The following is a 13,451-nucleotide window of genomic DNA, read 5'->3' on the forward strand; positions in this document are numbered from 1 at the left end:
CTTGGCATGTGTGACTTCCACTGAATGCTTGTACTTCATTCTCTCAGACTGAGGAGAGGGAGCACTACTCGAGCAGTACCAGCAAGATGATCCCCATCGTTTGTGTATCTTTTGCAATCCTGCAGCTGTCCTCTGGGAATCTGAAATGTTTTGCATATGTGAATTTGTATGCAGAGAAGGAAACTGAGAGCAGCTGGAAGTGTTGTCACCATGAACAGGGACTATCAAGTTGCTGCTTTAGTCACCAGCGGATGTGGCAGAATCCTTCATGACCAGAAAAGGGTACAAATTAAAGGCTGGTATTTGCCCCTTGACCTATAAAAAAAACTTTATCCTTTTTGATAACTAATAAAATTCTGGTTTAGATCATAATACAATTCCTTTCACATTTGTACTTACATCAAATCCCCATTTCCTGCAGTTTCTGCCTAAGATGTTCAGCAGAAAACAAATGATGCTATTAGCATTCTGCATAGGAAAAAGGCTGCTGATTACTCTGGAGAGTGGCAGCCAGGGTGCATGTGCTCCTCCCCAGCGCCCCACTCCCTTCTCACTGCCTCGAGTTGTCTGAGGTGTCTGCTCTGATGCACAGACAAATGTGTCTTGTGAGTCCTGAATGGGCAATGAAACTGAAAATATGAACTCTTTGCCCTGTGATCTGTCACCTCAATGATACAATTTTTCTAAGGAGTTTATAAAGCACTAAAACCTGAGGCTCAGAACTGCAGGGCAGAGCACAGAGCAGAGTGTTGCATTTGAACTTAAATATTTAAAGCATACAATCAGTTGCACTCTATTGTTAAGGTTAAGCACTGTTGCATCAGAAATACAGAATTATTATAAAAACCTATGCCTGTCGTGGCACTCTGTGCTCTAAAATATGATTTTCTCTCAATGTGATGAATTATCTGACATTCCAGTCTCACTATTCACACTGGATTTGATTAAAGCCTGAATAAGATCTTTAGAACAAATGAGCTCTGAAGACTTCATGTCTTTATATGCTAAAGTAAAAGCAATGGGTGGTTGATTCTTGTTTAAAAAAAATTCCAATTTGTAACAAATTATAATTTCTATAGATGTACTTGAGCATTACATTTTTACATGCAAAGGACACATTTTAAGAAATAAAAAGAAAACAGAGTCAAGGATTAACTTTCAAATTTAGTGCTCATATCTCAATTCATCACTTCCAATTTCTCATTATTGAATGTCTGAGAAGAAAAATAGAACTTCAAAGGAGGCTGTGCATGTCTATGTCGATATTCTAATGGGCAGATACAACAAAAAAGCCCACTAGGAAAACTCTTAAAGTGTGTGAAAAAAGCCTTCTATATTTGTAACTTGAAAACAATTGAAGCTGTTTCCTTCAGAAAGGAATACTTACATTCAGAAAAAGTTTCCTTGCAGACAGATATGGAACAAAATCCATTCACAGTTATCTGAACACATTTCTTCTGATGAGGAAGCACAAAATGAGAGGCGGCTTACTGTGGTTTTTGATCTTTAACAAAGATCTGCAGATCACCTTCTTCCTCACTGAGATAAGTGTAAAGATCTTGTTATTTTGAACTCTATATTGATGGTATCGAGATAATGGACTTTCCCTGTGGTATTTTTTCTTTATATTAAACTGCTGTAAAAATTATAGAGGAGATTCAGCTGTGTGAATGGTGGTGTCTTGAGCTGCCTCTCCTCTGAGAGCAGCTCTTCAAACATTTAAAGTAAAAAATGTCAGATACTTCCATAAGTCTGGAACTACACAAAAAGATTTCCTTCTGAAAGGCACCTTAAACAGTGAGGTTCTGTCTCACTGTGCTAATTGTGCTGAATCTGGTATTTCCAAACAAGCTCTGACTGGCTAGGGATGTGCCAGGACAGCCTTGGCTGTAGCAACTATGAGATGGTGAAGCTGAGGATCCTGAGAGGGAGGAAAAAAGGCAGAAATGCATGACTGCAACTTTTGACCTTTTCATGAACCTGCTTGGAAGAATTCCTCAGGATACAGACATGGTAAGAAGAGTGGTGTGAGGCCCAGAGAGGTTGTAAAGTGTTCATCCTTGGAGATATTCAAAGCCCAAATGGATACAGCTCTGAAAGTCTTGCTCTCGTAGACTTGGATTTGAGTAGGGGTTTAGACTAGATGATTTCTAGGGAGCCTTGTGCCCTCAGCAGGGCTTCCAACCTCAGTGAGTCAAGCTGTAATGCCATCAGTTGTATCTAAAAGGAGGAGGATGTCCTGTTAAGGTCTTAGATGAGACCCAGTATTGCTATTCCTTGGCTTGGAACACAGCACTCCACTGTGTTCCCAGCGGAGATGGCTCTGCTGTTACAGGCCATCTGCTGCATTGGGAAAAGCCATCCTCTCCTTGTATCCTGATTTTATTTCTCTAAAAATATAATAAAATATAATTCTTGGGGCTTGTGGCTGTTGGCCTCCATTCTGAAACTGCTCTTCAACATTTGTTCCAGTTTCTTCTCAGTGCTTAAATTCAGGTAACCAAAAATAGTGGAATGCTGATTGCGTTAGGTGTCAAATAATCTTTTAGGCACAAATAACATCTTATATAATTTTTAATAAAAATTTTTATTTCATCCTTTTTTCATACATAGCTAATAATTTTTCATTATTTTTTTGACTAGTGCCATGCACTGGCACCAGTTGTGATTGGTGAGAAGGAGAACTGCTGTAAAGCAGATGTAAATTTGTATTTGTCCCTGGTTTCAGCTGAGGGATGGGGTAGAAAATATCTCACCAAACTTCCATTATCCAGAAAGTTAACTCATCTTCAGTCTGAAAAACTGCTCTCCTCGTCTAGTTTGTGAAGTAAGTGAGTCATAATATCTATCTCTGACAGCCATCTTAGGGTATAAAATAATTGTAGGTTGTTCTCCTCTTTGACTAAATAAAAAAAAATTACCTACGTTATATAACTTGTGTATACTGAAAAATAAAATGACATTAATCTACTGATGATGTACAAAATCATTACCAACTGGGATCTAATTTTGAATTTGGCCCTGTTTGAGCTTAAGACCTGGCCTGAGATTAGGCTAAATAACCCTCAGATTTCTTTCCCAGTCTAACCTTTTCAATGATGCATTCTGTATTTGGGTGTAAAAGTATTCTTTATTCCCGTTCCAGTCCCACAAATGTAGTAGATGAGATGCCCCAAGCACAGACTACTTCTCTTCATGGGATTGAATCCAAGTTGTATATCTCACCTACAAGATAGGTCAGATTTAAATCTGCCTAGCATCCCTTTCTTTTGGCTTCTTTCTGGTATCATTTCTTAGGTAACAATAAAAAAGATAATAATACGTCACTGACTGAGGAAAGCTCCCAATAGGCTGTTTAGTTTAAATGTCTCTCTGATTCTTCTGATGAACTGAAACAACACTTTCAGCTGTTACTGTGAAACTTTCTGTTTCCTTTTACATATACCCTTAATAGAATTTGCTCCTGAAGGTGTAGGAGAAAATTGTTCTGCAAACTCACTTTATTTTACAGACCCTTCTGGTTCAGTTCTCCAATCCCCCAAATTACATCTTCTGAAAATAGATAGAATTCATGAAAGTAAGAGGACACTTCTGTCTAAGCCACAGGGAAAATAAACAGTTGATACAGAAAAATAGTTCTCTTTTGTTTAACCAATTGCAGATCCTTTTGGGAAGACAGATGAAAGAGAGCCTCTCACCAATGCAGTCAGAAGTGATTCAGCTGTGATTGGAGGTAACTTCATTTTTAAAGACTATAGTCAAAACATAGTTCTGTCAAGGCAAAAATCCAGGAGACTTTAAATCTGGGCTCCATGAAATCTAGCCCAAGGGGTTTTTGGTAATCTGAAGCAGGTCTAGTATCTGCTCTGTTTATTAGCACCTATCTGTGTCAAGCTACCTAGGTAGACAACTGCATTATGGATTATTGTGATCACACATGGATCATCAGGAACCTGAATCTCCTAAAATATAATTGAAATCTGCTTTCCTGCCAGCCTGAGCAGGGGATCTGGACAAGATGATCTCCAGAGGTTCAGGTGATTCCATGTGAGTCTGTGTTCTAACACCCAGCTAAGTACCCATTTTTTTACACACCACCCTGGTGAATACTTGGCAGAGTATTCACATATCTCGTATTTCCTGAGCTCTCTCTTTGTAATCTGGTGGTGTAGTGAAACTCAGCAGGTAATATGGAAGTATTTATATACTGGGGAACATTGTCCTCATAATTTCATGTGTGGTTTTAATTTTTCTGTAATGGCCTAGAAGACAATTTATCTCTGTTTATATTATATGATGCCTTGTATCATTTTATATGCTGCCTTTGATAATATCTAGAAGCTATAAACCAAAGTGTACAAGGCTTGTGCAAGGTTCCCAGAGATAACACAGAAGAAAATATGACAGAGAAGGAATTTATTTGGGCAGATCTTGTGTTTTAAAAGCAAACACACTGAACTAACTTTATTTCCAGTGAAAGAATAATTTTACAGAAATTAGGTCAATTATATCAATACATGCTCTATTTATAGTGTTCTTTAGGCAACAAAATAGAAATAAAAACTACCACGGAAGGTTTGATAGAGGCATGTGGTTGTGTATGGACTGAGATGAACTGATCTAGATGAACCAACTAGCTTTTGTGCATTGGTAACACATTTTTTGAGGTAACTGAGCCTTTTGTTTTGGTTTTCACTCTTTTTTATCCTTCCTTTTTTATCCCTTTACAGGTGTAATAGCAGTTGTGATATTCATCATCTTTTGCATCATTGCCATCATGAGCAGATTCCTCTATCAACACAAACAAGCACATCGAAATAGCCAAAAAAGGAGAAGGAATACCCAGAAAACCTGGAGAGCTCCTTTAAAGCTGACATTGACTTGCAAAACACAGTGAGCGAGTGCAAACGGGAATATTTTATCTGATGGACAATGCAATTTCTTCTTACTCTTCCTCCCCTAACCTCCCTTTCTTTATTCCTTTCTCCCTTCCTTTTTTCTTTTTGAATTTTTTTTTTCTTTTTAACACTCATTTTTTGCTAGCTTCTTTTTCATTTGGAAAAGACCACCCTGCACAGGAAACACTGAGAACAATCACAGTGCCTCATTCTCTGCACAAGAACCTGGCAATCACAGTTTACTTCTGCAGCTCAAGAGACCTGTTATCCCATCCTGCACAAAACAAGATCCACATGCACACCTGGTTTCTGCTGTCAGTTCTTGGATGTTTCAAAGTTCCTACATTTACTTGTTGTTATTTTTTTTTCTGGAGCCATTTAAGTCATTGTTTTTACACTAGAGCTGGACTATGTAAAGTACAGGTAAAGTAGTTGAACACATAGCTCTGCAGATGCTGGGACAGGATAGAGGGAAAGAATGAGATCAAAACAGCTGATTTATTTCACGGGCTCATTTACAACAATCACAAAGAACCAGCCAAATTCTCAAATTTCATTAATTGATATATTGTCTATTGATTTAAATGGTGTTTAATTTGTACCAGTTGAAAAGCTGGTATGACATAAAGGAAAATAAAACTGTCCTTATTTAGCTCCTTCCCCCAACCTCCTGTCCTTTTACTGTAACTTTTAGGCTTCTCAGTACTTTTCCAACAATAGATGTATCAACAACAAATATCATTCCCATGCACCTCTTTCACCTCCATATCATAAGGCTGACTACGTAGACCCAGCATACACTAGTATAACCCTAGCTGAAGCATGGAAAATAGTAGCTTGAATCTCCAAGGGGTTTAGGAAGCTGCTAGGACTTAGGTGCTCTATATTTGTCTGAAATTTTAGAAATGCAGCATATGCCTGTTCATGCCACATGGAGGATTATCACACACTGAGGTTAAACGCTGTTGCCCCTGTGGAAAAGAAAAAGAACATAGATGAGAAGAAAAACCAAAATAGTTTAATCTTAAACATGACTCACACCTTCTGCCATCTCTTCTAAAAAAAGAAAAAGAAAAAGAAAGAAAAAATCCTACTACTCAAAAAAACCTCCCAAAACTGCATGAAAGATTGACTGATATTTCCTGTAGAAATTTGAATAATTTCTCCAAAACTAAATAGAGAGAGGTCTGAGATCATGTTTAAAAATATGAATATTTGATAAACCTTCTTTACAAGGAAGAACATTAAGGAAACAAACATATCCCAAATACTCTAGTTCAAATTAATCTTTGCCTTTTTTTTTTAAGTCTTTTGTCCTTTCCTGATTGGGAACACTACTGAAGAATCAAGTTCTGCCCATTTTACTTGTGCTGCATGGTTACAGTGTGAGGATGAAAAACCTCCTTTTCAATCACAGATATCCTAAGGGTAAGAAATGAAGGAGTCCCAGCCAGTGAGGTTTCGAACACCCTGTTGTCTCCATGTGTCATCTGCCTTTGCAGGGCTTCTAAAGAGGATGTAAAATTTGCAGGTGGTAGAATTAAGCCTAAATTTAAGGTGAAGAAAAATCTTATTCATTGCAACACTCTTGATTTAATTCGAGCTGCAATTGATTGTGCAGCTAAATCTCCTTCTTTGCCCTACACCCTGTGCAGCCATCCTGGGCTTTCCACACAGTGGTCTTTTTTACATAGATTTAAAATTAAGGAATCTCAGTATGAGGTAGCAGCCCACAGCAAACCAGAGATGAGCTTTCACTTGCAACAGGCGCTGTTTTTCTAGGCAGTCCAGTGGAAAGGTACATAGGTGTTTATTCGAGTTTTCAGTTGGAGTTTTTTTATGAGAGGAGAGAGCAGACAAGGAAGAATAAATAAATATATGACTGTTTTAATATGGTGATTCTTTACTACTTCTTTTGGAGCATTCAGGGAAGAGAAAGCAGTCTTGGAATAACATCATTCTTTTATGAAGAGGAATATGAGGCCAGCCCTACAACCAGAACTGTTCCCTGAACAATTTTATAAAGCTGTCTTTATTTAAGCTAGTTTGGTGCCATTCTTCCTCAGCCATGGTCAACTGCAGCTGTTTAGCCACACCCTGGCTGCTTGGGTGACACAATTATTTGACAGTGTTTCTGTGTGATGAGTATTGGAATGATGGATTGAGTAGCTGGGTTCTCTTTTGTCTTTTGCAGCAAAATCCTGGCAAAGCAATTCTGTTTTCTCTTTCCTTCCTGCAGATCAAGCTGCTTTGATTGGCATGGCAGAAGGGAGGAATAGGAGAGTTCATGGGCGCCTCTGCCTGTGTTGGACTCATCTTTTCTGAAATGGCCTCTGTATGAGACATCTCTGATGTGCTAAAGTGCTTAATTGGCTATATGTAGAATGGATTAGGAAGGTAAAACTCTGAAAATTTAGCTAGGTTGGGGTGCCTCTGTAAACAGAAAGGACTTCATAGGAATGTAGGCATTAGTATGCAGAGACATGCATCTATACCTGTGGATGTACTGAGATGGGAAGATTTTTATTCTACAAGGCTGAACAAATTAACACATTTGTATGGACTTCTAAATCAGGATGTCAAATTATTCTTATTAAAGATAGCTAAAATGTACTAAATGAAGTACTCTAAATATATACTCCTTTTTGGTTTTTGTTTTCTTCTAATGCTTTCTTTAATGAGAACATAATTGAATTTCCTTCAATATCAGTTAAAAGCAATTAATTATTTTTTTATAAAAGAAATACACTGAAGAAGAAGTACAATCAGCTTCTGAAAAAAATCTTCTAGAGCTAAAATTCATTTTCCTTAGTTCAAATTAGAACTTTTTCCCCATCTATTTAAAGCAGATGCCATTTCTGCTATTTTTGTTAATGTTTCTTTTTTAATGGGGTGTATTCCCTTTTCCTTTTAGCTGTCATTCTAGATAATATTTTTAAGTAAAGCCAGGGGATAATAGTTTTTATACATAAATTTTCAGATTTCATTTCAGTGGAACACCGAAGACTGTCAAGGATTTGTTAGGAGGCAGTTTGTGTTTTCTTCCTTCCCCAAGACAAGCAAGGGACTGGTGGAAGGATTGGAAACTGTCTGTTCTTTTTCTCTTGGTGACATGACATGTAACCTATGAAAATTATTATTGTTAGGCAAGCTGTGAAATTATGAAGTCTCTTAGATACGGATTTCAGCACTGCAAATTCCTGTTTTCCAGAAAAGACTTGACCAATAATAGCCATGCTTATAAAGATACTTTATAATATAGTCATGCAGAAGCACTCTCTGAGTGCCAGTGCCTGGCTATAGAAAACAAAGGAAGGCTGGATGTCAGAAAGATAACTCCAACTAACTTGGCTGCCACCTGGGTGAAGAATAGGCTTTACAAGGAATTTAGTCTCTTGAGGATGTGGATCAATGCTTAAGTGACTAAACAAAACGAGCATTTAACTCAAATTAATTTCTGTGTCTGCCTTGCTGTGGAATGTTCTAATGTACTACAAGACATTTAAATCCCTTTGAAAATCGAGTCCCATTTCTCTTTTGGAAATAGATCTTTGGTCCTAAGTATGTTACTTATGTAATTGGCAGATAATATTTCATCTGTCCATATTCACTTACTAGAGACAAGACAGTGCAAGTGTTTTGGGTCAATTTTCAAAATGTACTCTGTTTTTATTTCTTCTTGCTCTTGTCACTGCTCCACACTTAGATTATGTCTGCAGTGAAAAAGCCAAATAAAAGACATACTTTTAACTCATATGGGCTAAGCCAGAATTCCCACCTGGGTAAATATGACTGTAAAAATGATGCATATAGAGCTGTGTGGTTATCAGAGTGTGTTCAGTCATGAGATGCCCCTGATATTTAAGTTAAAACTACAACCAGATTACAAAAATAAGATGCTTTCTCTCAGCTTTATTTTAACCTGATCTAGCTAGACTTTAACTCATCCTATTTATCAATTGTTCAGTTTTCACAGTGTAATCCAAACCCTTATTTTAATGAGATCTTTGTCTATATTATCATTTAGCTGATCACATATTTCACATATTGGGTGAGGAGCAATCAATATATCATATTGTTTCACTATGGTGAGGGGTTATGAATCTTTTCCTAATGAAGTCATTTATTGATTTTGCTGACAATAAGATTGAGCCCAAGACTTATGAAGCACTTGGATATTGGTTTTATCTTATGGGTTTGTTTTATTTTGTGTTTGGTTTTACCAGCTCCCTGTTTCACAATTGTCATCCAGTCTTGTCCAGCCCTGTGGCTGGTGAGGACAGGGCAAATGTCTCAAACATCCTGTAAGATTAAATGAATCACTAGAGATGCCTTTTCCTCTCCATTGATGATAGAGACAGGGTAGTCTCCTGGCAATAGAGAAGTTACTCTTAGCAGAATTTGCCTATGAATCCAAATTTTACCATAGTTGTGAAGGATCAAATAGACACATCTCCACAGGTATTACAAGTGACTTTTTTTTTCTTCTGAGATGACAGCTGGGGTCAAGGAAGGACATCTTGCATCTAAATTACTCTAAAAATTACTCTAAACATCTCTGCCCAGTAAATGTTTACATCTCCTTGTAGGCAAATACATGAAAATTGAGTTTCAAAGTTGTCACCACTTTGAGCCAGTGACAATCTGATCAGTAATCTGTGGGGAAGTGGATAAATCTCCTTTCAGTCTCTTCTCGATCCAACATCCATTTCTTGCCTCCCATGGGAGCTTTGGCAGATAGTATACAAGAAGCCAGATCCACACATTTCTGAACCTAAAGCTAACTCAGCCCTCTCAGATGCCTTTCTACATGTCTGGTGCCATTTGAGATGACACTGAGGTATCTCTGCAGCTCCAGGAAGGATGCAAGTCTCCTGTCTGTCATATCCTGGCATCTGTTAACCCCAAGAAGCTATGTCTGATACTTGCTGCCTTTCCCAGATATAATAAGTTACCATCCAGGAACCCAAAATTCTCAATGAGATGAATCCCTGAAAAAACAAATCCCATCTTCAGAACAGAATCAACCTTCCTTCTGTTAGGGAAGCCAGTCAGTTGACATGCAGTGCTCCACTTCAAATTGATCAGAGTGTAGGGGAGGCAGAACTTGACCTCTTTGTGGTTCACCATCTCATGCCATTGTCGTCACTCTCACCTACACAAAGTTTTTTCACTAAACAAGACTCGTTTTAATTATTCTGACTGCTGTTTTTTCCACAGACAAAAAGGAGGTTTTTTTCCATTTTGTTTTCAGAAAGCAATCCTTCATAAAAGACTTGAGCAAAGTCTGAGACCTTGTGAGTGCTATTTAAAAGTTTTCCTGCAGTTTTTAATGTCTATTTACCAAACAAGCCAAGTGATATAGTTTCAGCCCTGCCAAACCAAAGGCCTTATCCAGCATCTTTAGAGGTTGGTGGGAGGCCTCTTGCTTGACTGCAGTTAGAGTTGCACCATGCCCTTGAAGTTTTTGGGGGTTTTCTTCACAGGTTGCCATCACAGCTTCAAAGCATGATTTGTTCCCTTGGGTTCTGCAGTTTGCTGCACTTTCTTTCTCAGTGGAAAGTTCTTCATGTCCTCTTTCAGTGGGGGCAGCCCCCTCCTCCCTTCTACTTTTGTACATGAAACTTCTAAACACATTCTTCTTTTGGGTCTGAAGTAGCTTTTTTTCTTTGACTGTTTATTTCAAGACATGCGTATAGATAGTTTGAATATTTCAGTGTATTGGTGCTTTTTTTTGTGATCTTTTGCACTAAGTTACTCCGACAAAAACAAAAATTGGATAAAAAGCACACTTTCTGGTGAACTCTTGTAATTTGTAAGCTCGTTGTTTGTTGTTTGTAATGTGCTGAGTCTACAAGCCGAGCCAAGGAAGGATTAAGGCAACAGTTTGTGTTGACAGTGTCACTTCATATCTAGTTCACCTCTGTTTTCTTCATCGCTCCTTTCTCTTTAATATGTGGAGCTATCAAATTGTTGCTAGGAGTCAGAGGAGCTTGTTTCACAATTTAAATTAAGATTATGATTTTTCTCCTGGCAGTCACAGAAACCAAAATGTCAGCTGGGTGTTCAACCAGAAGGGAGACTGCACTCCATCGTGGCAATGGAGTCACCTAGAGGTGGTGACCTCTAAGGGGAAAAGAGGACATTAACACTTCAAACTGCCATTGTGATGGGGCAGTGAAGGAGGCAAAAGTTCTTGGAAAACATGCACTGTCTGAAGCCATGCCTGGTAAACATCAGGTGGATATGAGGCTTTCAGGTATTTTTCAGCAGTAGGTTTTCTTGCCATGGAATGAATTGCTGCTACTTAGTCTGCCCAAACATAGTCTTGGTTGTCCTGATGGTCTGTAAAAAATCAGAGATGTGCTTCAAATACAGGAGAGGATTTCAAAGCTCTGGCTGATACCAGATCCGTATCTCCCCAGTTAGATTGCTGGAACTCTCCCAGGTAGCCCAAAGGAGAATTGGGGAAGGTTTCCCTCAAACAATCATAACATTTAATCAAACATTAGGCACAGCAGGTGATCCAAAGAATTTTTGCTTCGAGACTTTCCACTCCCTCGTTTAGGATGCTTGTGGCAGCTTTTTTCTAAACTGCTGACTGCTGTTCCCATCTCAACACTACTTTTTGACCTGCCAATAACTCTCTTCACAAATTTCAATCCCACAGCCCTAAACAGAGTCCATTTGGAACTAATTCTGCATGGGAAATTATTTACTCATTTTTGCATGCCCTTTACAGCTCCTTTACAGGACACATCTTTTCCTGATGTGTTTTGTCACTGCTGCCAATGCAGCACCCAGATTGCCCAGAAAGAAGAAGGGTTGTTTCTTAGGTAAAGCTTAGATACAGCCAGTCCCAGCCTCACTTTCCATTCACAACACAGTGGAATTGAGGTTTCAGGACCTTAAGGAGAGCAAACAGGTACATTATTTTTTTCAGACATCCAGTCATAAAAATCTCTACTCTGTGATTTTTGCAAATGAAATCTGTAACACAAACCATCATATCTAAATGATAGTGAGGACCTTGGCACTGACATACCTGACCTGCTTTGAAACCCCCTTTGTGAAAGAAATAAGAGACAACTGCAGACCTGGTTGTGACCCTGTTTAGGTCAATGTAGATACATCACAGCTGACTTTAGCCTCATATTGCTCTTGCTTTGATGATCTCATGCAAACTGGAGCTGACATATATTATTCCAAGTCAGGACCTCATGTTTTTCATCCCTTACTGCTGTCAATGAGAGTTGCATTCACTGAAATTGTGTTGTTTTCTAGCAGAACTATGGATAAAATTTGGGATAAGGTAATGAACTTCATCTCCACAAAGCTCATGGTATGGCTTAAGTCACCTTCAGGAGTTTCTAAAATTTGTGTTTTGGGAAGGTTGGTCTGTGGGTGGTGTCTTGTCAACCAATTCAGGAGCCAGCACACTAACACTGGAAGGATTTTATGGGATTTTAATGGATAAAGGCACCCTAAAAAGAAAAAAAAACAAAAAAACCCCCCCCCAAAAAAGAAAAAAACAACAAGAGTAAAATGGCAGCTGAGATTAAATATTTGTAATAATAAAAAATTGGTTCTTTCTACTGATGAGCCCTTCATCATTCATTTTACTTTGTTCTACTCAAATTTTATTAAATAAATCTCTCAGAGCTCTGTTCATTTTATTAGCAAAGCAAAAAAAAAAAAGAACTTTTTCTTAATGGTTTGTCCAAGGGTAAAGCAAGAGTCTCTCAGTTACAGTAAAAAGCAAAATGGAGATTCAGATTATTCCCCTTTCACTATCTGGTTTTCTAAAGAGAATTCCACAGGACGTTGCCTCAGTCTAAGTCAGTTTTGTAGACAATGTAACATGTCTTAATACCCTGTTAAGGGATTGAAAAAATTTAGCCTTAGCTTCTTTTGTTTTCTATGGTTACTGTTGTACAGAAGAAAGACTTAAACTGTAAGTAATGTATATTTAATAAAAAAAGACTTTTTGTATGATTTTGTGTCGAAGACAAATGCCTCCTCTTGTGTTTTTATTTTATCTTCTAGCTGAATGAACATTAAAAAGTGCTGATTATGGGAAAACAAAGTTTTGGGTGTTTACATGTTAACTCCAAGCCAATAGACCTCACTAGATGATATTATTGATTTATTGATTTCAGCTATGGCTAAAAGTTAACGTCAGAGGAAATCTGGTCCTCACCCACATCCCTGACATAACTCCTTGGTGCTGGTGGGCTGACTAAAAGTTGTGTCTGCAGATAAGCCTTGGTTCTGGTAAGAAAACCTGCCTGGTCACAGCTCTGTAGCTCTGTGCCCACACTCACTCCCCGAGGTGTGCACACACCTTCTCCCTCCCCAGCCTGCCATGCAGGAGCATCCAGTGCTTCTGTTCCCTCCATGGGTCCCCTCACCCAGCAGCTGCACTGCTGGCTGTCACAGGGGTCACACTCACAGCCTGCTGCCCTCTCTCGTGTCCCTGGCAGGACAAATGGGACATGGCTCAGTCTCAAGGATTCTGTCTGGGCTTTAGGTCTTTGGTCTGATTATTTTTTC

General features: G+C 38.5%; 1 protein-coding gene across 1 annotated transcript in view; it reads left to right on the top strand.

The window, feature by feature from the left end:
* Positions 1-12,900, top strand: part of CNTNAP5 (contactin associated protein family member 5) — a 200,963-nt gene extending 188,063 nt beyond the window's left edge. Inside the window, 3 exon segments of the mRNA XM_050977015.1 lie at positions 3,662-3,733; positions 4,731-4,823; positions 4,826-12,900. Of these exon segments, the coding sequence (XP_050832972.1) occupies positions 3,662-3,733; positions 4,731-4,823; positions 4,826-4,926 (266 nt within the window). The 3' untranslated portion in view covers positions 4,927-12,900.
* Positions 12,901-13,451: the final 551 nt, after the last annotated feature.

This window comes from Serinus canaria, chromosome 7 (genome assembly GCF_022539315.1).
Source record: "Serinus canaria isolate serCan28SL12 chromosome 7, serCan2020, whole genome shotgun sequence".
In the NCBI taxonomy this organism is placed as follows: domain Eukaryota; kingdom Metazoa; phylum Chordata; class Aves; order Passeriformes; family Fringillidae; genus Serinus; species Serinus canaria.